General features: G+C 56.8%; 1 protein-coding gene across 1 annotated transcript in view; it reads right to left on the bottom strand.

Moving 5' to 3' along the window:
• The window catches only part of STK32C (serine/threonine kinase 32C), an 81,442-nt gene extending 65,050 nt beyond the window's left edge, over positions 1-16,392 (bottom strand). The window contains exon 1 of the mRNA XM_065894129.1: positions 16,131-16,392. Within this exon, the coding sequence (XP_065750201.1) occupies positions 16,131-16,392 (262 nt within the window). The remainder of the gene's footprint in view (positions 1-16,130) is intronic.
• Between the last annotated feature and the right edge of the window lie 11,062 nt (positions 16,393-27,454).

Raw genomic sequence — 27,454 nt, 5'->3', positions numbered from 1 at the left:
GATATTAATGACACACACACAACACAAAATGGGTGAGAGACTTGAACAGTCACTTCACGCAACAACTGCACAAAGGGCCAATCAGCAAGTGAAAGAGTCATCTACAGCCTTAGTCATCAGGGAAATGCAGATATTCCTAAGACCAAACTTTCTCTTTGTTTATTTTGTTCATCACGTTTGGAAATGCCCCTCATCTGCCAACATAAGAGGCATAATTTGGGGGTAACTGTATAGTCCTCCACAGCAACCAACGTGGCCACGCCTGCTGGACAGATCCTGCAGAGCCTGTGCAGTACCAGCTGGCCACCCTCTGGCCAGCATATGCCTTTACCCTAGACCCCATGAGCACTCCCAGGACCCAGCCAGAAAGGAGAGCAGGGCTGGGCTGCGTCTGCCCCCGGCACGCTCCATAACAGTCCCTGGAGGAGATGGCGACACCCGTCGGTCACAAAGCCCCCAGCTGGGGCTGGTCTAAGCACACCCACATTGACTCCTCCGTTGTCTCTTTCTGTCCAGTTAAGTCCAACAAGCATTTACTGAGAGCTTCTTAGGTGCCAGGCCCTGTGGAGTCCAGAGTGAACACAAGGCAGCCCCGCCACCGTGGCTCTTCCAGAAGTGGAGAAAAACCCCTAGAGAAGGTGTCTCTGCACTGGCCTGGGTCCCATACCAGGGCCACCCACCCAGGGCCACCCCACCCAGGACCAGCACACCAGGACCACCCCATCCAGGACATCCATCCAGGGTCACCCACCCAGGGCCACCCACCCCAGGCCCCCAACACCAGGAGGCCCAGGGGCAGAGGCACAACCCATCTCAGAACCGCCCCCACCTCACTCCTTTTGATGCCTGTCCTGCGGGAGCACCTCATTTGTTCGTTGACAAGATGGAAAGTGACTGCACTTGGGAGAGAAGGAACCGCTGATGGAAGTGTAATTAACAAACCTCTGAACCTTTCAATTAACACGTCTGCACATGAGTGAACCTGCATCCTCTGGAGCATTGCTTTTTTTTTTTTTTTTTTTTTAATTAAAAGCAACTTGAGTTCGTTTTGTAAAGGCTTCTAGAGATTCCACCGGACACAGGTCCGTAGGTCCAAGGCCAGGCCCACCCCACCTGGCTCCGGGCGACCACTGTCCCCTCGGCCCCCTCAGCCCACAGTACTCTCACTCCAAGGCTGCACACACGGGGCCAGAAGACGTGTGTCATCCCCGGGGGAGGGAGGGCAGGACAAGTCCCTGCCCTTGGAAGTGATAAGCCCCAAATCAAGCTGCGCTGAACAAACCTTGCCTCCCAGCCCGATGTACAGCTCTGCGAGCTGCCACCTGCGGCTCTGACCTTCCCTGCAGCTCGGCACGCAGCCTCCGGCCTCAGAGCTGGTAGACACAGCCTGTGCAGGCTCCAGGCCTGCCTGTGTGCGTGAGACGGCCATTCCTAACCTGCAGCCCCTGCAGACTGGACGCTCCAGTGGGAGGTACGTGGGTCTCCACGCCCCCGCCATCCCAGCAGAGAAGGGGGCAGGAGGCAGAGCCCCACACGGGGTCAGTCGCCGGTTTTGCCTCCCCACCCAAACCCTGGGCCTCGCCCCACGTCCAGGGCGTCCCCTGCAGGAGACCACGGGGTCCTTCCGAGACGGAACCTCGCGGGGCCTCGACGACTCCAGACACTCCTTCAAGACGCAAGGAAACAGAACACCGGCGGCAGCAGCCCACGAGGGTTGCCCACCCCCACCCCGGGAAGGCCAGAGCCACCACGGCACCTGCACCTTCACGGGGACAAGGGGTCCACAAAGGCGGGACAGCCAGGGCAGCGCCATGTGAACCCGGCCTCGGTGTGCACCCCCCAGGCACACACATGCCGGTGCACACACGCACACCCAGGTTAACGCCAGAACCCCAGGCAGAGCCCAGGTGCCCTTAGAGCTCTCAACCCTGGAGCCCCCAAAGCAGGCGCTGGAGTTGGCAAAATGAGCCAAGCGAGGCCAGGCTGTGGCGCCTGGTGCAGGGGACACGGGGGGACCTGGGGCCTGGCCTACTGCTGACACCCACGGAGGCCAACGCTTCTCGGAGCCTCTTCCGCCCCGTCTGCACCTTTCTGGGCCCAGAAGCCTGGCCAGGGGCAGGGACTCCCAAAGGCACTCGGAAGCGACACCGCCCGCCCCAGCCCGGCAGCTACGGCCTCGATGCGCTCCCCAGCTGCAGCCACAGAAAAGCCAAGCTCCATGTTCTCGCTGCTGGGGACGGTGTCACCCCCAGGGGACACGTGGCAATGCCTGGAGGCATGATGAGTTGTCAGGAACACGGAGCGGGGTGTGCTCCTGCATCAGAGTCAGCTACTGACAGCCCCCTCCCCCACCACGCACGGGGATGGCCCTGCCCCCCCGGGGCGACTGGGCCCAATGCCAGCAATGCTGCCTCTGCCCAGGTTGGAAGCAGCTCCGCTCCATGCAGCACAGGGCAGCCTCCACTCTCAGGCCTGTGGACGTCCGCGGGTCCTACGGGCACAGCCTGGCACTGCCAGCCCCAGGACCCTCTGTGGAGGGAGGCCGCCCTGGCCCTACATGCGGGCATCCCATCGACCAGACTCTCGGCTCCAGTCAGACGTGTGTTTCATAACCAGCCCACGCGCAAGAGCTTCCAGCCTAACTCAGGGAAAGGACTTTTGGGGCAGTGGCGCCCGCAGCTGCCGAAACCCCTCCATCACACCTGTGCCTCCTTCAAACGGGCTGGGCAGCTGACCTGGCCCTGCAGCTGCTGCTCCCTGGCTTGTCCTAAAGCCAAGCTTTCTGGGCCTCTTTCTCCTGTGACCAGCGGGCCTGACCTAAATGTCCTGACAGCCCAGAACAGAAAGCACATCCGTCAGAGAAGGGGGAACAGAGTCAGCAAGGACGGAAGCCCAGGTCTGACTGTCCAAAGGGACATAGGCCCCTGCTGCCCAGGGAGGTGGGGTCGCCCTATGCCTGGTCCCCCAAGGCTGGGGCCCTTGCCGCCTGACACAGAAAGCGCTGTTGAAGGAACAGTGCCCTGGGCCTTAGTTCAGCAGAGTGGTCGTACTGTCCGGGGTGAGTTAGGGCCCTGGAAGGCCTCTCTCTGAGGTGTCTTACTGCTTGCCCCGAAGTGGGCCCTTCAGGAGCGTCATGGGCATATAGCCCCCCTCACCCCATGTTCACTCGGTTCCCGCCCTACCCAGGTGATGTCGAGTCACGTGAGATACAGGAAGGAACCTAGAAGGTAAAACCCCGCCTCGTGGGATGTTCACTCTGGGGCCAGGGGCTGAGATGAACGCAGATGTCACAGGCTATGCAGTACACAGTTGCCAGGGTTAAGTGCCCAGAAAGCAAAGCAGGACAGGGGCCTGGCAGGGGCCCGGTGGGTCCCCAGGCACAACTGTAAAGTGGGCCTCCCGGGAGAAGGACGTGCAAAGGTTTGAAGGAGACATGGTGATCCGTGCTCTGGCCAAATCACTGCCCCACCCTGCTGCCAAAACACTGGGCCAGCTGCTCTCCTGGCCTCTGGGGGGAGCGGGCCATGCGATGCTCTGGGCAGGAGCTGTGGGCAGATGCCACACGGAGAGCCACCCCTGGGTGCTAGGTGGGCCATTGGCGTGGAGGACGCCCAGTAGAGAGCATCACGCTGGACTCCTAGCAGAGAATGAGGGGATGCCCTTGGGATACACTGCCCTGCAGAGATCAGAGGCACACGTGGAGGGGCGGGGACCAGGGTGCTGGGTGCAGGTGGAGGGGCGGGGACCAGCGTGCTGGGTGCAGGAGGAGGGGCGGGGACCAGGGTGCTGGGTGCAGGAGGAGGGGCGGGGACCAGGGTGCTTGGTGCAGAGGAGGGGCGGGTACCAGGGTGCTGGGTGCAGGAGGAGGGGCGGGGACCAGGGTGCTGGGTGCAGGAGGAGGGGCGGGGACCAGGGTGCTGGGTGCAGGTGGAGGGGCGGGGACCAGGGTGCGGGGTGCAGGTGGAGGGGCGGGTACCAGGGTGCTGGGTGCAGGTGGAGGGGCGGGGACCAGGGTGCGGGGTGCAGGTGGAGGAGCAGGGACCAGGGTGCTGGGTGCAGGAGGAGGGGCGGGGACCAGCGTGCGGGGTGCAGGTGGAGGGGCGGGGACCAGGGTGCTGGGTGCAGGTGGAGGGGCGGGGACCAGGGTGCTGGGTGCAGGTGGAGGGGCGGGCACCAGGGTGCGGGGTGCAGGTGGAGGGGCGGGGACCAGGGTGCTGGGTGCAGGTGGAGGAGCAGGGACCAGGGTGCTGGGTGCAGGAGGAGGGGCGGGGACCAGGGTGCTGGGTGCAGGAGGAGGGGCGGGGACCAGGGTGCTTGGTGCAGAGGAGGGGCGGGTACCAGGGTGCTGGGTGCAGGAGGAGGGGCGGGGACCAGGGTGCTGGGTGCAGGAGGAGGGGCGGGGACCAGGGTGCTTGGTGCAGAGGAGGGGCGGGTACCAGGGTGCTGGGTGCAGGAGGAGGGGCGGGGACCAGGGTGCTGGGTGCAGGAGGAGGGGCGGGGACCAGGGTGCTGGGTGCAGGAGGAGGGGCGGGGACCAGCGTGCGGGGTGCAGGTGGAGGGGCGGGGACCAGGGTGCTGGGTGCAGGAGGAGGGGCGGGGACCAGGGTGCTGGGTGCAGGTGGAGGAGCAGGGACCAGCGTGCTGGGTGCAGGTGGGGGGGGCATGGGGTGCCCGTTGCCTATGGGACGGAGGGACACAGGCAGCCCATGCTTTGGAAGGTAGAGCCAAGGTGACATGAAGGGCGGGGAGGGGCTGCCACGTGGAAGAGGGCTCCCGGATGGGTCTACGGGCATTTGGAAGGATGAGGTCAGCGAGCCAGGAGACTTCAGGGGTGCAGGTGTGAATGCGTTCAGGAGATATCTGTGATATACGAGCCAGAGACTGGACAGAACAGTCTGGAACATGTGAAGCAGGTCCGGGCTGGAGATAAAACCTGGAGTCGCCGGCATATGGATGATATTTGGAAGTGTGAGACTGTCCGCACGAGCACAGCAGAAAAGGCGGGAGCGGCAGGAGCCCCAGGTGCTCCAGTGTCACCATGGCGGGGAGGGGAGAAGGGTCCTAAGAGGGGCCGAGGAGGAACAGCAGGGCAGCGGGCGTCCTGGAAGCTGCGGGAAGAGAGGGAGGCTGGGAGGGGCCCAGAGGGTCAAGCTCTGCCATGGGTCCAGGACAAGGGAGGTGAGAACTGGGCGTCAGACTTCGCCCCATGCAGGGAGCCCTCACTAGGGCTGTGAGGCCGTGGGGACAAATCCTGGCTCCTGTAGGCTCAGGGGAGCATCGGAGGGCAGGTCTGGCACCTGAGAGAACAAAGTGCTGTCAAAGAGTCTTGCTGAAAATGGGGAGCAAAGGAATGAGGCCACGGCATCAAGCGAAGCTTCTCAACACGGGAAGCATGAAGCAGGCGTTTGTTCTCTCCCCAGCCCCACATCGAATGTCTTCTGCACACCTGGCGTTCGTCTCTACCCTGGGGACACCAAAACACATGGTTCACTCCTGTCCACGCTCGGGGGCCTGTGATGTGACGAGTCAACAGTTGTGAAACGTGCACTCGGCACAGTGCACAGCTCAAGCTCAGCCCTGGAGTCCCAGGAGCCTGACCTGCAGGCTTCTCTCCTCCGCGCAGAGCCGGTACCTTGGACAGCTCTTCCCCAGCCCTAGAATTGCCGGGTGGGAGGCTGGACACCAGTGGGGTTTTTTAAATATTCTTGTAAACTTTTGATTAGATTATAACAAACATACAGAAAACGTGCACATCTGACAAGCGTTCAGCTCAAACAACGGGGCACGCTGGTGCCCCCCCAGGGGGACATGGGCTTGACATCTTGTGGCACAGGCCAGCACCCCGGCTTCTGTGCTTGTCAGCATGGAGTCAGCAGCGGGGACCCCCGCTCCCTCGGCAGCAGGTTAGGAGGTGCACCGTGTGGGGTGCGGCCATGAGGCCTTCATTCTCACGGTACAGAGGATGCACAGAACGAAGACCCGAGGACTCGCTCATCCGAGTAACGTTGGTGGACGCTTGGTCCGGTTCCAGCTTCTGGCTACCACAGGTCGTGCTGTGCGGACTCCCGTGCGTGCGTCTTTGGGTGCACGGATGTACACGTTTGGATGGGTCCCACCTAGGAATGCAATCCTGGGCTGCAGGTGTCCATGTCCCCAGCCAAAGACCACCAGAGACCGCATAAGGCTGCACACACCCATGTACCGTCCTTGCAACAGGGAGAACAGGGGCATCTCCGTGAGAGTCAGGGTTGGCGCTCACGTCAGTAACCTTCAGGAGGGTTCAAGCAGCACGGCCCCACACTGTCTGGAGGCTGCGTGACTTCACGATTGGGCATCTTAAGCCCACTACAGAGGCTGAGAAGGAGTGAAGCAAGAACTGCAACTGGCAAAGCAGCAGCCAGGACCCAGGAAGTCTGGTCACGTGGGCCTGGACAATGGTCACGTTTTTGTCTGTGCTCCGAAAGGTTTGTGGAGCGGTCTTGTGCTTGTCTTGACCCACCACGGTCAGAGGGTCTGTCGCGGGCGCTCTGTGAAATCGTTCCCATGCAGCAGAATGCCAGGGCCAGCGGCGAGGTCCAGGCGAGCTCCCGGACGTCAGGGCTGTGCTCTCCCTCAGAAATGGTGCGCCACGCAGTTTCCCAAGTGGTTGTATCAATTCACACTCCCTCCCGCCTGCAGTGTACAGAGCAGGTACACAGTAGGTACATCCAGTTAAACAAATGCAGTGACGGGACCCCAGAGCCTTACGCCAGGGAGCAGTGTGGTCAGCTCTGTGCTTGATTTTTTTTTTAACATCTTTATTGGAGTATAATTGCTTTACAATGGTGTGTCAGTTTCTGCTGTATAACAAAGTGAATGAGCTATACATATACATATGTTCCCATATCTCTTCCCTCTTGCGTCTCCCTCCCTCCCACCCTATCCCACCCCTCTAGGTGGTCACAAAGCACCGAGCTGATCTCCCTGTGCTATGCGGCCGCTTCCCGCTAGCTGTCTATTTTACATAGATAGCTCTGTGCTTTAAAAGATCATTATCTCCCAGTAATGGTGAGCACACCTGGCACCCAGATCTTGGTTTCTAACACCTTCCCCAATAGAAGGACCAGGGCTCCCTGGAGAACTGGCTGATTCTAGGGTTGGGTCAGGGAATAAACATGATAAGCCTAGAGCATCTTCTAGTCCCAGAAAGTAAGGAAGTGTGGGACTTCTTGGCTCCATAGCTGCCTGAGCCAATTCCTCTTAATAAACCTCCTTAAATACCTGTATGTAAGCATATGTGTGTACACACACACACATGCACACACGCGCGCACGCGCACACACACACACACACACACACACACACACGCTATTATTCTATTGGTCTGTTTGTCTAGAGAACCCTGACTAGTACAACCATGTCTCACCACTGGTTCCCTAGTTATGACAAAGGTACGATATTATGTACAATACATGTATGTACAATACATACAATAGTTATGACAAGCATACGATATTATGTACAATACGTGTATGTACAATACATACAATAGTTATGACAAAGGTACGATATTAGCGTTAGGGGAAACCAGCGTGGGATATACAAGAACCCTCTGTTACCACCTTCACAACTTTTCTGTAAAGCTAAATGTTCTAAACAAAGTTTACTTTTAAAAAGTTTGCTAAAAGTAATATATATTTTGTATGTATTCAAGTATAGATTGGAAGGCGATATGAAAAAGTGCAAATGGTTGTTACAATAGTGGTGAGATTACATAAGACACTGAAAGTCTTAATATTTTTCTTGTCACTTTCCGTTATATAATAAAAAGTTATAAAGGAAAAAAGGATCATCTGGCAACAGTGTCTGGCAGCTAGATGGGCAGCCATATAATCTATCATCCAAACTGGGACATGTCTAAGAGCAAAAGGAGGCACTATTAATAATGATGCCTGGTCACCGGACAGGAGGACACCCACGGGTGCACGGCCACTGTGAGGAGGCAGGAGCCGCAGGCTCCCGCCCGCTGATTCCCGTAAGGTCAGTGACCCTGGAGAGGAGCCCAGGGCAGCGGGGGGTGAGGGGGGGGGGCTGAGGTCGTTGGGGGGCAGCCTGGGACAGCAGGAGTTGACCCCAAATTCTCAGTCCCTCCCACCACTTCCTGCTCTAATGGTTCACACCCCCGGCACCAGCACAGGGTCTGCTCCAGGCCCAGCTCCGGGGACTCTTTGTCGGCTAAGCCCCTTGCTTTCGGCACATTCCAAGTGCTGTGGGCTCTGGAAGTGAGCCTCGGGATCCACACTGCTGAGGATCCACCGTCCGACTCTAGTTCCATGGGGCACAGAGCCCGGGCCTCCCTCTCCGCTTCGTCCCCAGATGTCCGGGCGGCAGCCACCCACCCCACCGCTGCCCACCCGCTGCTCCATCTCAGCTGCCACTGCCCGCAGCACCAGGCAGATCTGCCACCGGGCAGGGCCACGCCAGCCCATGCACAAGCACACGGACGCTGGGGCCCGACCCTTTCTTCAGTGCGTGATTTTTTTACCCCCCCTTTTCTCTGCATCTTCCCTCCTTTCTGTCTTACCTTCCTCCTTTTCTCCTCTCTCAGTCCTGTGCTAACTTTGCAAATTATCCTTTCTGCCTGAGGAGCTAAAATATGATTTCAGAAACACAAGAGGACCCTGACACGGAGAAAAAGAAAAAAGGAAAGAATTGGGGACAATGCAAACAAACATGACCCCAGGACAGCCACAGGGGCTCCTATAGTGCAGCACGGGGCCGGGATCTGAGCCGCCCCCGAGAATTACCAACTCCCAAAACAAGGACGTGATGTGTGTCGCTTTAAGCCGCTACGTTCTGGGGCAATGTGCTAAGCGGTCATAGATAACTGATACGCAGCCACCAGCGGGAACTGAGACCCCAGGGACACCTCGCTAAGGACACCCCTCCCCCCACCAGGGACACGACTCCCGCAGAGGCTTCCACCAGCCTGAGGCCTCTGAGCCATCGCGAGGCACCGTGAACGGGAAGCCACCAAGCACGCTCTGGCTCCGCAGGTGGCGTGCGGAGCAGGGGACCCATCCCCACTGGGCCCTGTCTAGAGTCCCAGGTCACAGAATCTTGAGAAATGATAAAAATGGTCATTGCTAAGTCACTAAGTTTGGGGGGTTTTTATTACCAGCAATAAATAATAAAACAGTGCCCGGTTTGAGCTACCGGGACCAAGACCCCGCTCCTGGCTCCCAGGGGCCGGGTGTTCTGGAAACGGGCCCGAGTCCGACGCAGGGCCCGGGAAGACAGCACTGAGCACCTCGGACCCTGCTCGGGGCGGGGTGGGGGGTGTGCCTGGTGCCCGAGAAGGCTGAGCGTCCTGCCAGGCCTAACAGACTCACAGACACACAAGCGCAAAGCTGCTCGTCTCTGGCTTCGGTGACAAGCCCCGCCTGGTGCGTGTGAAGGAAAAGCCGTGATGTGAGAGCAGAGACCTCCCTGGTCAGCGTGTAAACACCAGGAATCTGAATGTGCTCAGCTCCTATTTTTAATAAATTGGGGGCGACACTGACTCTCACCCACATCATCTCCTTGGCTTCGCGACTTAAAGAAAACCAAGCCGGGTCTGCACAGCGCAGACTGCGGCCACGCCTGCTCGGGCCGCATGCTGGAGGCCACCGCAGGCTCCTGTGTCACACCTGCGGATGCGGAGGGTGGGGACAAATGACCCAGCTGGGGCTGGACGGAGCCACACTGATCTCGGTCAGCTGCCTTGGTTTTTAGATAATAGATTTCAGGTCAACGGGCAAAACAGTTTTTGATGAAGCAGGCTTCCCAGTTTTTAAAAATAACAACAATTTTATTAATTGTAGCTTCTCCAATTATGAGCATTAAAATCATTACAGCACCCTGGGCCCGCCCAGTGTTTGGGGAAGAGACGCGGGCCCAGCGTGTTCTGCAGGCCGCTGATCAGCGTGTCTCCACCCCCCAGGCGGGAAGGCGGCCCCAGAGGAGCCATCGTGGAGGACGACGTGTCGCCCCGACCCGGGGGACAGGAGCAGGGCTGCAGGGGGCGTGCACACAGCTTGCGGGACAGCAAGGCTCAGCACTCACCGGACCCTCACCAGCCCGCAGAAACACTGCTTACCAAAGCCTTATTTCTACCTAGAGTTACACAGCGATAGCAGAGTGAGGCAGGTAGGAAGAAACATAAAGTTCTACATCTACATGCTACTGATACAGAAGGGGGGCGTTACACAGCCCGGGGCCACCTGCCTCTGGTAGCGCGTCCTCTGCCACACCTGGGTGAGAATCTAGTCATTGCAAAGGAGGAAGTTCAGGCTGTAGCGTCACCTGAAAATGCAGGATACAAAATGCTACTGATGTTTTGGGTACGTGTGTAGCGGGCTACCCAGAGAAGAAGAACAACACAGAAGTAAGAACAGAGCTAAATGAGATCCCTCTGCAGGAAGAGCCAGCCCATCTCCAGACGAAGGAGCAGTAGCTTTGGAAACTCCCACCCACTGCCAACACCATTGCCATGGCCCAGCGGAGCACCAGAGCAGGCGGCCCCTGCTGCTCCCTATGCGTTGGGCCAGTGCCTTGGGGACCACACCCACTCCACTGCCCACCTGCTGGGTCCTCGCTAAGCCCTCCCACCCAGAGTGTGTCCTCTCCGCGTCCAGCACGCTGGCACCGTCTGGGGCCAGATGGGAACACAGACCCTGAGGCCCCACCTGAGACCCGCTGAATCAGAATCCGCATTGTCACAAGGTCCCCAGGGGACCCTGACAGTTTAGGAGCTACTGTGAGCTGCCCTGACCCTGTTCCGAATAAATGCTTGTCCGTGGCTTTGCCTCCCTCAGACCATCTTGGGGCCTTGGGAGGCTCCATCCTCAAAGAGAAGCCCTGAACAAAACTTACCTCCAATGCATCCTCGCATTACTTCTCAACTGGAAGGATGGGTGGTTAAATTTTTAAAAGAAAATCAACTTATTTTTAGCATTTTAAAACACACAGCCAGATGGATAGACGTGCAGAGCTGACATTTGTTACATAAAAAAGTACGACAGTGGGTCCCAAGTCCATCCCAGACCAGCCTCGTCAGCCACAGGAACACAGCAAACTCAGCGCCACCCAACGGCCCCGCCGGGACACCTGGCACTGCATGTGGGAACCCAGGGAATCCAGGAGCAGGGGTGCAAGGCCAGCCGGGACCACACACCTCCTCCCCACCTTGAACCCAAATGCCCACCCCTGCACCGGGGGCCTCTGCACCGTTGCTGCCAGCTGGTAAAGGAACCCAGGGTCTGCAGCCACGAGGCCGCTGACCACCAAGGCCCCCGCGTTGCAGGGGACGGGGTGTGAACTGCCATCAGCCCGAGCCTGGGCCACACAGAGAGCTGCCACCCCCATCGCCAGCCACCCCCTCTTCCCAGGGTCAGGAGGGAAGGGAAGAGACACCTATTAAAACTCAGGTCCACGTACCACCGGTCAAAGACTCAGTAAACAGGGCTAGACTATCACTTTGGAACCATGGCCCCATCAGCACGATCGGGTCAGCCCCCTGTGCACTCAGCACCACTCTCCGCTGCCCGTGAGCCCTGGGCACACGACGGGGAAGAGTGGGCATAAGCTCCGTAAGGTCACCGAGTCACTGCTGGCAGGTGACACGACCGACCACCCAGGAAGCCTGGGAAAATCAACTCAAAAGCCATGAGGACTAACGGGAACCTTAGCAGAGCAGCCACACACGGGCCGGATACTTTTCAAAGTTAAGCTTTCCTTCCTACCAGCACTAACCAGGGTGGAACGTGATGGTTGCAAAGATCTCGTTCACAATTCGACAGAAACAGGCAGTGAATGTGCCCAGCCTAAGCAAGAGCAGGACCCATGGGAGGAAACCGTTCTCACTGTGGCCAGCGTGAGTCCAAACCGACCAAAATTTGCAACATGAAAAGTGAAAGCACAGAAGTCCTAGAAGTGCAGGTGCAGGATTAGAAACTGGGTGAGCATCACTTGTGCTTGGTGTTAACAGGGCACCAAGGCCGGAAACTGGCAGAAAGGAAGACCTTGATGAATCTGATCACACAAAATCTAAGCGCATCCACACGGAAAACTAGCAACGTAGAAAGACAAATGACTGCTCCGGGGCACGCCGCTGTATACCGGGAACCGTGAAGAGAAACCGGGCAGCAAACATCCGAACGGGAAGCACAGGTCAGGGGCAGGAGTTGGCAGTTCAGGAAGGAAGAGCACAAACGCCCCAAACATGCAAAGAAAAGCGTTACCAACCTCACTGGTAATCAGAGACTCGGAGCACTAACACAATCCTTTGACCTTTCAGACGGTCAAAAAACGGACATCACTAACACCCAGAGGCGGTGAGGGTCGGAGAAAGAGGACTTGCGTGCGCTCCGAGAGCAGGCAAACGGGATCTCCCTCCCGGCCAGCCGCACCGGACACAGGCCCCCCTCTTCCTCTCTCCTCTGGCCCCTCCTGCCCTTCACTACATTGAGTCATGTTTCCTCGTCTGCTACTGGCCTCCCCACCTCCTCCTTTGTCTGGGTACCCCACACCTGCAGCAGCCCCATCCTTTTGGCCACCGCCACGTAACAACCGTCCAGGACAGCCATGTCTTGTGCCGGGACTGCCCATCTCCAAGGGAGCCGGCCAGCGGCACCAAGCCACACTGCGTGCACAGTCCTCTGACTCGTCGATGTCATTCCTAGGAAGTTATCCTAAGGAAACAATGTCAAGTGTCCAAGGATGAACGTACAAGGATGCTCACTGGTAAACTGTCTATGTCCTGGTGCCTGAACCCCAGCGCCCCCCGACTCCACCCCAACAAATTCAATCTGAATTTCCGGAGGAGGCATCCACAGTTTTTGAGAGCATCCTTTGAGTCTAGTTCACAGGGTTGAGAACCACTATTGTAAATTTAGCCAACAAAGGATGCTGTGGATCTATAAGACGGTCACGACACATTGCTAAGTAAAAAACACAGGTTGAGACAAAACCGTACTTGGAGCATGGTCCCATTTCTGTATCAAAGACATAAAGAGTGTTTCTATGGGGCTGATGTGTGAGTACATTCCTAGAAAAAGGCTGGGGCAGAGGTACGCTAATAGGTCTCAGTGCTGAAATTACTGATGTCTTGGTTTTCCTATATAGAATAATTTTAGCAAAGTCTTAAACTCTTTTACAAATTTATACACTTTAATGCTTCTCAATTAAAAAAACTAAGGTTTTATAAATTTTGGAAAAGGTTATAAGACTCTGGTAGCCCCGTGTCCCGCCTTACTGCCCACCCTACCCAACACACCCAGGCCAGGCGTTTCAGCCCTCGAGGGCCCCCTTATTTCCAGTTCTCTGGGCAAAGGCAAACCTTCTCGGTGATTAGTTGCCCCCCACTAGCAAGCTAATACCATGTTAGGTTTGAGACTAGCCAGACTGCTGAGAACGGCGGGTGCCCCCCCAGTTACCACTCAGCAGAAAGTGATGGAACCCCACTCAGCACCCTCGTGGGGACACCCAGACGAGAGGAATGAAGGGGCCTGCCCAGCACCCCACAGCACTGGGGCAGGTCCCGAGCAAGGTCAACCCCTAAATCAACTGCTCCTGAAGCCCAAGAGGGGTCGCACGGGAGGAGGCATGGGGTTTCGGGAAGAGGAAAGGGGACCCTTGGTTCCGGTGTGAGGAGGAAGCCCAGAGAATTCTGAACAAGCACCCAACACCTGCCAAATGAGGACAGTGGCTCAGACACCTCAGGGTTAACAGGGAAGGGGGACATTTAAGATCCCACGTGTCGTAACTCCGCTTTGTAGTTGGAATCTACCTGGCACTCTGTTAAACTGCGCTCTTGTTTTCTCTTTTCCTTTTCTCTGCATACCAAATCTGATATATTAATTGGGTATTTTAATCTAAAAAATTCATCAGAAGGTCTCACGTTGCCATGGCAACCATGCAGTTCCCAGTAAATGCACGTCCTCAGCACAGCTCTGTCACCTCTTTCGGCTCACCCTGCACGGGGCCGAAGAAGTGTGGGACCCTCCCTGTCTGGGGGGACGTCTTCACACCCTGAAAGAAAGGTGGGGTGCAGCCTTTCTCCTCTTGAAAGACTGGCCTTCCGCCTTTCCAAACCCCACTCCTTCTGCCTAAATAAACCCACAGGCTTCAGGCCAAGAGCTGTACGACACTCTCTCTGCAAACACCTACTGTGATTCCCAAGTCGTACGCGCCCCGACGACAACGTGAAAACACGGAACAAAGGTGGAGCAAAGCGGCCGCCCACCTGGATCACATCCACGGCCACTGGACCAGGGCCAGGCTTGGCATCTTAATCTTACCAAACAAAGCCCAGGCAAGTCTCGTGCTGTGCTCAGTTTGGAGATGTGGCCACCATGCCCAGGGATGAGCAGGTGATTGATGGGCACATGTGCTAAAGAGCGAGCACCTGTAGCCGAAGCCAACAACCCACCTTCGCAAGACCAGAAGAGCTGGCACCTCTGCCGTCCTGCTTCAGGCAGACGGGGACAGGGGTGGGGAGAAGGGGGTCGTGTTAAATAATTCTCAAATCCGATCGCACGCAGCACAGCTGGATTCCGTGCTCTTGGTTCCTCCTTAACGATCCCTGGATCCTGAGACATAACACATGGTGAACAGGTAGAAAAATTCTACCTTTCAAAGCTGAAGGCAGCCACTGTGCTACCTCAATTTCTCTCTTTCTACACCACCTGCCTTGGGGAGCATAATGCTAAGACATGAAAGAGTGGCCAGCTCTCAGCTGACACCAGCAAGTACTGAAATCAGACATCTGATGTATTTCTCAGACGTTTTCTCATCGTGCAGCCAGAAGCTAGATGCAAATCTCCTTCCTGATTAGTTCCTAATTCACTCTGGGCTTTCTTCACTTTGAATATTTACTCTAAAAACAAAAACATATAACATAGGAAGCACTCCCAGCAGTGAGCTGTGTTCCAAAGTTCAGAACGCGAAGACAGGTCTCCCCAGAACACACTGAGTGGGCGTGGCTGGTCCTGGATGCCCCTCCAGCAAGTCCAGGCACCATGCCCCTCCCCGATGACCGGGGCCAGGCTCATCAGAGCCCAGGCCCCCCTGAGCAACAGGCTCTGCATCGCTGTCTGTGAGGACTGCCCACACGGCCTGCACATTCTCCAACACTGGCCTGAGGTCGTATTATTGTAATTTCCTATAATGCTTAAATTATGTATCAGAAATAAATAGCTTGGGCTCTTTCGCTGAGCTGTGCTCTAAAATTATAAAAGATCCATCCTACTTCTGCAGGCTGCCTACAAACGAAAAATGCATATTTCGACTATTTTAAGAAAATGTCAAAAAAACATCAAATGTGTCATCTTGTAGCATTTAACTTATCTGCATGACATCTGCAGAGAAGAGCTGTATGTTTGCCTGTGAAAGTATCACAGTGCCCCAGGGGCGGACACTGCACAGCCACCTTTCCCGAGGGTGCTAAGTGAAAGGGCCGTTGTCAGGCAGGGCTCCAGGAGGCGTGCCTCCAGGTCTTTCCTGCTTTCCACCAGCGCCCACCTCCGGGTCACTAGCTTTACCTGCAGGGGGACCTGAGGGCAAACTAGTTCCCAAAAGGGCAGGTCTTTGCACAAAGGCAAACCTCCACCGCACATCTGAGTGCAAAGGTGGGCACGCCGGCAGCCACGCGGCGCCGTCACCTACACTGAGAGCTCCGAGGGCCGGGCCCCCGCGCCACCTGTGGGGCAGGCATCTCCCTTCGCAAACTCGGCACACCTCACGTGCAGAGTAACAACGGAGCGCTCACACCTCGCAGAAAAGGAAAATGCAAACACAGCGCCCTCGCTACTGCGGGGGCCTTCGCGCCTACCGACCGCAGACCCTCACCCCGCAGGGACGGCCGGCCTACTCCGCCCGTCGCGCCGCCACTGGACACGGAAGACGCGCGTGGGCATCGCAAGCACCGTTCGCGAGTTTCCTCGGAAACCGAGACGCCCCTGACGCCTTCCCACCGGGAGGCCTTGGTGCCCCGACCCGCAGAAATCCTCCCGCCGCGGCCCCGCTGCGAGAGCGTGCGGAGTCCCCAGACGGCGCGAGTCCCAACGCTGTCCCCGCGAGCGGCCCGGAGTCTCCGCCGCGGCCGTTCTCACCGTCCTCCTTGTCGTCAAACACCGGCCTCCGCGCTGTGGCCGCCGACATGGACGAGCCCATCCTCTTCTTCCACTTGCTCCACGGAAACAGGGGGCGCGGCTGCGCGCGGGCATCGCCCGTGTCCCTGGCCCGGGGCTGGCCGGCGGCGGGCGGCGGCGGGGCGGGGGGCGCGTCGGGGCCGGCGGGGCGCGCGCGGCCGGTGGGCGGCGAGCCGGGGGGCGCCGCGGCGCTGCTGCCCCTGCGCTCGGCGCCGCTCCTCATGGCCGGACCGGAGTGCGCGCCGCGGCCAGAGTCCGGGACATGGCCCGCCCGCCGGGCGAGGAGCAGGAGCTGGAGCGACTGGCAGTGCTCGCCTTGCGCCCCAGGCTCGGCGTTCGCGGGTCCCGGCCGCCCGGGCGGCTCCGCCGAATGCTAGCGCGCGGGGGCGGGGCCGGGGCGGGGCCGGCGGGAAGGAGTCGGGGCGGAGAGAGCGCAGGGGGCGGAGACGGGGCGGGGCCGGAGCGGGGTGCGGCGAGCGGCTACGGGTACCCGCCGCCCGCCTCAGTAGGGGCAGATGCAAAGCACGACGACGCGGCGGCAGAGACAGGAGAGAAGGAAGGGGCCCCTTTGGCCTTTGTGAACAAAGGTGGCTTGCGGACTGCTGCCGCCCGACCCGGGGAAGCCTTAAACCTCATCCTGCGGCTCTGCCCTTGGCGAGACCACGCACGGGACCCGGGATGGGGTGGCGGGAAACGGCTGTGCGGGGGCCGAGGCCGGGTCGGTGTCAGGACGCGCAGCCCCGCGGTCCCGGGTCCGGCGCCGATACCCCCATGCGGCTGCATCGCCGAGGGAGGGACGGAGGTGGCGGGGCGGGGTCGGGCCCGGTGCGCGAGCCCCTCTCCGGTCGGCCGGCCCAGAGCCTGACAGCGAGCGCGCGCGCACACGCACGCACGGGCGCGCCCGGGGTCACGGCGACGCTGGGCACACGCGCCTGCGCTCTCGGGGTACCCTTGGTTGGGTCTCCAGTCCGGCCCTCAGTGTAGTCCGCCCGGCACGGTTCCCGAGCGGAAGCCCTTGGCGATGGTCCGCGCCTCAGGCCGCCCGGGTACCTTGTACAGCGTATGGGGGTGGGGGGTGTGGTCCGAGGCGCGATTTGACCTCGATGCGCCTCCCGACATTCGATTGGCCAGGAGGGACCTCGCGGATAAAGCGCTCTGCACAGCCAACGACCCAGGAGAAGACTCTCAGTACCGCCCAGCTCCCTGCGCCTAATACTTTTTCACTGAAGAGTTGTTTTGTTATGAGTTGTCTTAGACTTTTGGAAGCCTTTGCCTCCTCAGGTTCTGCCCGTAGAGCTGGCGGTTCCTTCCTCCCCCAGGAAGTTCTGAAAGGGCCTTCCACTGCCCCACCATGACAGAGGACCACCCACCCCTGCCCCGCCTTGACAGAGGACCACCCACCCGGCTTGCAGGCCAAGGCACCAGGCCCTGCGGGTCTCTCCCGCCACCGCCCGTCCCTCCGTGGACATCTTTCAGCCACCCTGGGCTCTGTCCAGCCCTCGCAGCCCCTCACCTGGCTCGGCCCCCCGCCACCTCAAGTAGTGGCACTCAGTCTTGGCTGTTCCCGCTTCCCGTCTACTGCCCGAGGTAGAACTACGCTTGTCCCCGACCCCACCTTTGAAATTCGGTGGAGCCCCTTGACCACCGTGGCCTGCTTGACCAATGAAATGTGAGCAGAGGTGAACTGTGTCATTTCTGAGCCACACTTGAGGAGCCGGTGTCCGGACTGGCCACACATGCCCCCTTGGCTAAGAGGGAGTCCCCATCACTTGGGGACCACCTTCCAACCAGCAGTGGATGCACAGAACAAGGGAGAAATCAGCCACTGTGGGAAGCCCTCGAGATTTGGGAGGTGTATTTACCGCAGCATAACCGGGCCGACTACCACCTGCCGTGCATCCAGTCTTGAGTTAAACTCCAGCGAGGCAAGTTCCCTGGGCTCTGGGCTCCCAGGCTGGGCCCAGCCTCCTTATGCTGAGCTGCAGCCGCTCTCGGAACACGGCTCCCTCCTACCATTGCCCTCTCCCAGTCAGCATGTTGAAGGCACCCAGCTCAGCGCCGGCACAGAGGAGGGGCTCTGTAGCCATCCTTCCGGGGCAGCAGCAAGTGAAGGAATGTTTCTGAAGACCGGGGGGAGGGGGGGGGGAAGGGCGCGGGGGGGGCACCGAGGCAGAGTGTCACCCCAGGCAGGCTGAGAGCAAGGGGTGCAGAGTGGGCAGGAGACAGAGCAAAGGCCAGGAGCTGCCTCACCCGAGAGCAGACCAGGCTGCCGCACTCCACCGAGGGCCACTGTGAAGTTCTAGGGGCCTGGGAGGGACTTACCTGTGAACGGGGAGGGGTCAGTGAGGCCAGCAAAGTGTCCCTGTGCCCACAATGATCAGGAACTTCAGCAGGGTGAGGACAGGGGCTTCTCCATCCCGTGCCAGTGACAGGGGACTGTCAGTGACTCAGTAACCAGATAAACGTGTCCATGACACCCAGCACATGGGAGCGCCCACACAGGATCGTGGGCAGTGTGTGATCACAGGACTGCTGGAGCTGGGGCGGTCGGCAGGGGTCCGAGCAAGTGCCCTTGTGAAACCCTGGGGCCCAGGAGCTGTGATGACACTGTCCCTGAGATTGAAAGGAGAGTGTGTGCGAGGGCAGAAAGTGGCCAGTGTCTCTGGCGGACGGCGAGTGCCCACTTAGGGCATGTGCAGAACAGCAGGGGTCTGATTTGTATTCAAGGCTCAAGCCCTGTAAACCCAAGCACAAACGTGCGTCAAGCCATAATTCATCCAAAAAGCCAAGCTTCCTGAGAGGGTGTGATAGTTGGCAGACCAGTTTTCATGTGTACTTTGTCCAATAGCATCATTCTGAAATTAACATGCTGCCTGCACCTTTGTAAATAGTCCTGTTTTTAAACTCCCTTCAGATTGCCCGATTTGAATGTGCTGTTTCCTGCTGGGAAACGTACCAGAACTGGCCCCAGGAAACAGGAAAGAAGCTCAAATGGGATTCCCATCCTGAGCTGCTCACTTATGTGGGAAACCATGAGTCCCCTTCCCAGCAGGAAATGGAAAACCAGGTCATCCCTGGCTGTGGTGCCATCCGACTTAGCCCTGGTGGGACATGGGACAAAGTACATGTGGAAGCAAGGACGTGGGGAGCCAGGTGCTGGGTGGCTGGGTTGCTTGGTGATGTTATTGATTCTCGGGGTCATGGGGCTGCCTGGCTTCCGATGACTCCAGAGAGCATGAATGGGGAGAGGAAAATGCACAGTGGAGAAGAGGAGCCCCATGGCTGCTGGGAAGGAATCCTTCCTCTCTGTTGTCATGGTACCAGGACTGAAGCACAAACTCGCCGCTTAACTCCATGAGGCTCCTAGTGTGTCAGTTCCCAGGGCTGCTGTGACAAAGGACCACAGACTTGTGGGTGAAAACAACAGAAGTGTGTTTTCTCCCCATTCTGGAGGCCAGAAGTCGGAAATCAAGGTGTCAGCAGGGGTGGTCCCTTCTGGAGGTCCTGAGACGTCTCTCCCAGCTTCTGGCGGCTCCAGGAAGTCCTTGGCATCGCTCGGCCTGCAGAGGCATCACCGCAAGCTCTGCCTCCATCATCACATCGTCTTTTCATCTATGTGTTCTCCTTTATCAGGACATTTGTCATAGGATTTAGGACTCACCTTAATGCAGGATGATACCTTCTTGATTTCTTTAACTTAATTACCCTCTTTCCAAGTAAGGTCACATTCACAGGTTCTGGGTGGACATATCTTTTGGGGGGCCACCACTAAACCCACACGACAGTCCACCATCTGGTCCCCCCAAATCTAAGCCTATTCCATGTGCAGAATACATTCACCGCATCCCAGCATCCCCAAAAGTCTCACTGTTAGAGCTTCAACACTAAGTCCAAAATCTCGTCTAAATATTATCAGCTCAGAAGTCCCAAGTCCCACCATTAAATCAGGTCTGGGTGAGACTCCGGGTATAAGCTACCCTACAAAACACCTCTCGTGACCATCCCACTTCACAGATGAAGGAAAGAAGGCCTGGGAGGCAAGTAACTGCCCAAGCTCCCAGCTGGAGCGTGGGAACGGCGCTGTTGACATCCAAGAACGACCCCCAGGCTCAGGCTTGAGCAGGAATGGGTGTTAGGACTCCCCCCACCCACCCAGTAGACAGGCAGCAGACGCTTGGTGCTGCGCCCGCCCCCACTGCAGCCCTTCTTTTGCTGTGTAGCAGGATGCAGACAAAGAGACGCACGCAAAGTATAAACGTTCTGGGAACTCCCTGGCAGTCCAGTGGTTAGGACTATGAGCTTTCACTGCCGAGGGCCTGGGTTCGATCCCTGGTCAGGGAACTGAGGTCCCGCAAGCCATGCAGGGAGAAAAAAAAGAAAAACCTTGAAAAAACTACAAATGTTCTGAAGTGTAACAATGAAATAGCCCTTAGCGGCCACCCAACTCACCAGCAACCCCACCCTCTGCCCCGGCCTGGACTGAGGGACCACCCGTCCTTGGACCTCCACTGCACTGGTTCCTGGGGCTCTGCTAACAAAACCTGCAGAGCAGGCAGTTAAATCACAGAAATTTATTTTCTCACCGTCTGAGGCTGGAAGTCTGACATCAAGGAGTCAGTAGGACCGGTTTCTCCTGAGGCCTCTCTCCTTGGCTTGCAGTCGTCTTCTCCCTGTGTCCTCACGAGGTCATCCCTCTGTGTGTCTGTGTCCTAATTTCCTCTTCTTATAAAGACACCAGTCACACTGGATGAGGGCCATTCAATGACCCCATTTAACATTAGTCACCTCTTTAAAGACCCTATCTCCAAATAAGTCATATTCTGAGGTACTGGGGGTCAGGGATGGGATTTGAGGGACACAGTTCAGCCCATAACTCCCACCAGGTGCACCCCATCTCCTGCTTCCCCCGGCGCATATTATGCGCCAACTCGTCTCTTGATTTTTGGTTTTAGAAACTTGTCATTCACATTTGTAGCTTATCATTTAGTTTTGCTGGTATGAAAAGCATTTCATACTCTATGAAGTCTCCTGGAATTTGCTTTTTCTGTCAAAAGCTGTTTCTAAGATTCATTCTTGTTGTTGTGAGTAGCTATTGTTGGTTCATTTCATGGCTTTCTCTTTCTTGGCCTTTGGGGTCCTTCCCAGGTTTTGCTAAAATGAGCGAGGCTGCTGTGAATGTCTCTGCCCACGTGTCCTGATGCAACTCTGTGTCTGAGACTCCAGAGGGGAACGGTGGGGGTCACTGCACGTGGGGATCCAGCCCGACAGGAGAGCAGGCTGCTCTCCCAGACGCCCCAAGTTCCGGTGGACACCCTGACAGAAGAATGAGCTACAGGCATGAACACAGGTGTTCCCAGACTTCTTCATTTTTGCCAACTGAGGAAGGGTAAAACAGTATCTCATTTCAGATAAAACTGTATTTCCCTGCTAGCTGGTAAAGTGGGGCATCTTTTTATATCTTTATTGGCCATTTTTTTTCTCTCCTGGGAGTTGTTGGTTCATTTCTCTTGCCTACTAATCTAAATGTAACTATTGTCTTAATCTTTCTAAAATTGAATTATAGGAGTTCTTTATGTATTCTGCATATTAATCCTCATTGGATTATATATTGTGGATACTAATCTTTATTGGATATGAGAATTGCCAATATCTTCTCTCATTTGGGGCTCAACTTTTAATTTTCCTTATGGTACCTTTTAGATAAACAAGAGTACTTTTAATGTAGTGAATTTATCAACATCTGTTTTTATGGTTAGTGCTTTTATATCCTGTTTAAGAAATCCTTTCTTAGCCTAAGAATAAAATAAAATTCACCCATATTTTGTTCTAAGAACGTATATAGAATAAAGTCTAGTATCGACATACAGCATACATGCAGAAAATATTCCTCACTCCCTTGTTCGTGGAAGGGTTGTTCTGAATGGCATCACCTGCCATGACCATAGCAGAAATCCAAAGTGATCATTTTACAACAAGGCGGGCCTTATGTTCAAATCAGTGTGAAAGTCTTCAGTGGCTCTTGTAGCTGACACTTCGGGTTGCCTGCTCAGCGACCAGTCACCCCTTTCCTCACTCCTATCAGTATCTCCATTTGTTTTCCAGTATCGTGGTGGCTGTGTCAGTGTGTATAGGCTGAACTACTTCTCCAGAATCCTCTTTCCTGCAGGTTTCCTAACTCGGCCCCAAGAGGCACTGTGCATGAGATTTGGGGGGTAAGGGGGTGCAGTGAGGTAGCAGCTGTAATGATTTTATACTTGGACGGCCAGGGCAGGGGCCCAGGTGTGGCTGCAGCTCACACACAATGTCCTTTCTCTGCCAGCTCACCTCACTGGTGGGGGGCAGGCATGCAGCTAGTCTGTCTCCCCGAGTCTTTTAGCTTCTCCAACTCCTGGGCTGGGTGTGTGTGTAGTTCTGTGACCATCGGTGCCACGTGATCCATCCATCCTCGTGGGTTCCAGCTGGGGCTCGCTGGTCCCCCCTTTACCTCCACCTTCCCTTCCTGAATACCTGCCCTGCACACTTCAAGCTGCAGCATCAGGCGGAGGGCAGCAGCCTTCAGAGATTGTCCAACCAGCCTCTGCAATGGCAAAGGTCAAATCCCTTAATGACGTCATCCTCTAGTGGCTCGCCGCCTGACTGATAAGAGATATGCAGACCCTCTACCTGAGTGCTCGAGAAGGGGGGTGGGGTTCCAGACCCACAGAGAAATCCTGATTGGTCCGAGCCCTGTGGTGGTCTCATTTCCTTTCTGCTGATTGGTCTAGGTAGCCGAAGCGATTCCGGCCAGATCTCAGAGGCAGTTACTGGGGGCTTCCTTCTCCTCCCGGGTGATGGCCGTCCGAGTGACGACTGCAACCGGGACAGCCATCCTGTGACCCCCCAAGAAGACGTAGGTCTGCCTGCTGCAGACGGGAAGGTACAAAACGGGAAGGACTTTCAAGTTCTTGACGCCAGATGGTCAACTTGAAATGCGAACCTTCCCGTGTGTAACCTGCGGTCCCCCGAAGAGCCCACCGGCAGGTGCCCCGCCGCCCGCTCCGCAGAGGCGCGCGCTCGCGCATCACGACACTCCGGGCCTCGGCACACATGTCCCCTTCGTCCGGAACGCACCACCTCTGTGTGTGTCACCGACTGCCCGGCAGAGGAGGTCTTGGGCGGCGCGCCAGCGCTGCGGCGCTGCGGCTCCGGGCGGACCGCTGGAGTCTGGATGAGTGCCGCGTGCGCAGGCGCACCAGACGCCCCGCGCGCCCCGCGACTGCGCGCCTTCCGCGCGGCTTGGCGCCTGCGGGCCTCCGTAAGGCTGGGCGTCTCCATAGCGACCGCGTGGGGCCGGCAGCTTCCACTGCTGGACTGCCGCACTCGGCGCCCGGGTCGTGCGGGCGTCGGGTGGGCTGGCGGGCGCCGAGGGTGAGGCAGGGCTGCGGGCCCGGGGTCGGGGTCGGGGGCCCCTCGAGAGACGCTGGGGCGCCGGGTGATGGGGGGCGAGGGGCGGGCCGGGAGCGGGGGCGCATCCCGAGAGGCTGGGGGCACCGCGGGCTTGCGGGGTGCGGAGCTGCGGGGCCTCGAGGGCGGCCCGGCGCGGTGGAGAAACCGGGGAGGGCGCCGGGACCCGGAGCCGCCTCCCCGACCCCACGGAGCCCGCTCCGCCCGCTTTTAGGCCCTGTGGTTTTGCTCTCGGTCCTGAGGCCTTCTTTCTGTTCAGAGGTTTGCGGGAGATTGAAGCCTCTCTCCCCCTAAAACACAGAAAAGGACCCCAGGGGAGGCCCAGGGTCTCCAGGGAGCGCAGGCAGCCTGCGGTGGGTTCGCCCCCCCACTCGTTAATTGCTTGACCTTTGGGCGGTTCCTCGTGTTCCCCATCCCTAAAATGGAGGGAGGTAGACGCACACACGTTTCCCAGGTGTTGGCTGTCGAGAGTTTTTTTTTGTTTTTTTAACATCTTTATTGGGGTATAATTGCTTTACAATGGTGTGTTAGTTTCTGTTTTATAACAAAGTGAATCAGTTATACATATGTTCCCATATCTCTTTCCTCTTGCTGTCGAGAGTTCTGTATCAATGAGCGAAGGCTTCTGAGCCCTGAAACATTCCAGTGTTGGTTGTTATTGCCGGATAAATCGGGAATTAAACACGGACGTGTGCCTCACCGAATGAGGTTCTGGTGAAATACAGTTCTTAAACTTTGTGTCGAGCAAAACTATTGTTGAACAAGTAAAATTCAAGGTTCTAGTTTGACCGGTTCCCACCCCCAGCCTAATCTGGGTGCTAGCCAGACCCAGCGCTGATCGCTGAGTCAAAGCGGTAACCTGAGCTGTCAGGATTCTCCGTGGAGTGGAACACTAATGGAAATGCCACAGAACCGCGGGGCAAGTAAGAAAGTGCGAACTTAGGAACCCCACTGCATTTAGGGAAGGGATACATTAGTTTGTGCGCTTTGAAATCTTCTGACTTGTTTTCATCCCAAAAATAGCCATTGCATTTTCCAGGAATTAAAAGTTAAATCTTGGAACTCCATGGTGCAAAGGGAGGAGAAGAACATTTTAATCTGAACCTTCTTGCAGTCCAGTTTGTTTTACAGAAGTTTATGATACTGATTATTAGAAACAATGGTCTTTGTAAGCAAACACAAATCTGCCATGAGCTAGACAGTGAGAGTGTGCCCGTGTACCTAGTTGTTGCTGCATCTCCCCTCCCTGTCTGCAGGTGACTCCAGACCCGGGAGGATGAGCGGTGGTCCCCGGAGGATTGCTTCCTCCTGGCTGACGGATGGAGGGAAGGAGCTCCTGCAAGGCTGCCTGTGGGGCTGCTGATCCCGGAGAGCGGCGCTGGGCAGGCTAGGAGCAAGCCTGCATCCCCCTCCAGGGAGGCTCACGAGGGTGTCAAGGGGGTCATCCTCTCTTCATCAATTTTAGACTTGAGTCAAAGTGGTCTTCACCATTTAGGAGAGATCTTTAAAGTTCTCAACTTCATAGTGAGTGGGGCACCTCTGGGGCATGGTACATATGCGCGACGTAGACGTGATTGAAGGCTCTTCTTACGTGCAGTTTTCTTTTAGAGAGCAATTCGAGAATGAGATAGAGGAGGGTTAACTTGGGGTTTTGTGTGCTGCTCTGATGCCCTCTGATGTCACAGATGATGAAGGATGTCCTCTCCTGGGTTCGGGGGGCAACTTGCCGAAAACACCCTTGGCCTCTTAAAACACAACACCCCTAAAACAAGTGCAGTAAAAACTGTCACCCACAGCTTTGCAGATGTCACAGGCTTGACTCTACCTGGTGCCTCTGGTGCCTTCACCAGGTCTGGCCCTTGCCTGCTTAGGATCTAGTGGGTCTGTCTCCTCCTGCGATTTCTAGAACAAGGTTCCATCACACAGCCTTGAGGGGAGACGGGCAGGGGCCCTCACGAGCAGTTCTCTCACTGCCCAGCAGTCACGTAATTTCCTTAAACCTCATCTTGTCCTCACCTGGAAGATGGGAATGAGAATCTATTTATGGGTTATTAGGAGAATTAAATGATAAGCATATAAGGCACAGTGTCCTCAACATGGTACACACACCCACGCATTGCACTGTTACCCTGTTGACTGACGGTTTTGAGTGCTTTTACAAAAGCCGTGTGCTTAGATTTTAAGTAGCTACTTAGTTTATTAACCCCATTTGTGTTACGCACCCTGTTTTTCCCGTCAGGCAAGCACTGGTCTTGCGGTCTCTTTTCTTAGCACTGACCTCCATGAGTGATTACTGGGTCATCCTGTAATGCACCACTTTTAATGAAGCAAATGCTCTCAGCTCTGAACAAGGAACCCAACAGTGTCATGCATAAAGAAAGAAGGAGGACATTCCAGAGCCTTCTTCAGGCTTAATGAAGAAACTTTGTTTATGCTTCTCAGAAAACAGAGACGTCAATATACATTTTACTACCATGGCAACAAATCACTGAGTGAGGTGACCACTCAGAGTGGTGGACTTTTAGGGGTTACGGTTGCGTTTTGCAGCCATGGCAACACTCTCTGGAGCCACCATTATCACTTCCAGAGACGCTTATGATCAGGGAACACTGACCCCCATCTTCTCACGGCCTCACAGAACCGAGGAGGGAGGACGGGCTCGTGTGATGCAGTCAAGCCGGCCCCTGTGGGGCGACGGCAAATGCTAGCTTGTCTCTCTGAGATTTCCTTTTCTGGTGTTTACCAGGATCTGCGGCTTCGGCGCTGGGGCTGAGAGAGCAAGAGCCTGAAGCTGACCTGGCAGCCAGGCCGAGTGGCCCGGCCCAAAGGCGTCCCCACGCTGTGTCCAGTCGCCACTCACTGCCCAGAGGCTGCGCCTGCCGCCAACAGCGAGCGACGGTGCTGCATCTTAGCTGCTCAGGGATTGTGTTCTCAGCATATTTGTGGAGTGTGGTTTCTAGCCGGTGTTTCTCAAGTTTCTGCCTTAAACTTGAAGGGACTTGGAAGGTGGTCTTGGCAGCAGAGTTGGGAGCTGAGAAACTGGTGGAAGAGGAGCGGCCTGCTGGTGCCGCGTGCTGTGCTCCGCGGGCTTTAATAGAGCAGCGCAGTCGTGACGGCTGGTGCTTACCTGCGCCCCAGTGTGCCAGGCGCTGCTCGCGTGCTGCACCTGGAAGAGGCCAGGCCGCTGGAGCACAGAGAGGTTCGGGAACTTGCTCTAGGTCACACAGCTCATAGGTTTTCGAAACCTAGATTTGAACCCAGGCAGCCTGGCTTCCAGACCAGTGCCCTTGACGCCTACATTCTGCTGCCCTGGTAAATAGAGACACGTGAATACATACGTGTGTGTGGTGTACGCGACCACGTAAATACATACGTGTGTGTGGTGTACGTGATCATGTAAACCTACGCAGCGTGTATCAGCAGCAGTAGGGAAGGGATGTCTGCGTCACCCACAATCCTGCCACACCGTGACTGTAAAATCGTACTCGTACGTATCGCGGGGCGAGGGTCAGTGTGCGTGTGCTTTGTCCTCTCCCCTTCGTACTGTCCTATCTTATTTACGATCCGACCTAAGGGCCCACTGCGTGATGTATCAGACTTCCTGACGTGATGGTTACAGGCTGTTTTTGTGCCGCCGTTGCTACCACAGAGGACGCCAGAGCTAACTCAGCGTGTGTGTTCTTTAGTTTCCTTTTCGGTGTCTCCTTGCGTGAGATCCAAGGCCCGGGCGCGGCTCCTGCCCTCGTTCTCTGGGCAGCGTGGGCCCGGCGGGGGGAGGATAGGATTCAGACGCACTTGGGGATGAAGCTGGATGTTAAAGGATAGTTGATGGGAGGGGTGCG

Source organism: Phocoena phocoena, chromosome 16 (assembly GCF_963924675.1).
Source record: "Phocoena phocoena chromosome 16, mPhoPho1.1, whole genome shotgun sequence".
Taxonomy (NCBI): Eukaryota; Metazoa; Chordata; class Mammalia; order Artiodactyla; family Phocoenidae; genus Phocoena; species Phocoena phocoena.
This window is presented reverse-complemented; position numbering and strand designations above follow the sequence as displayed.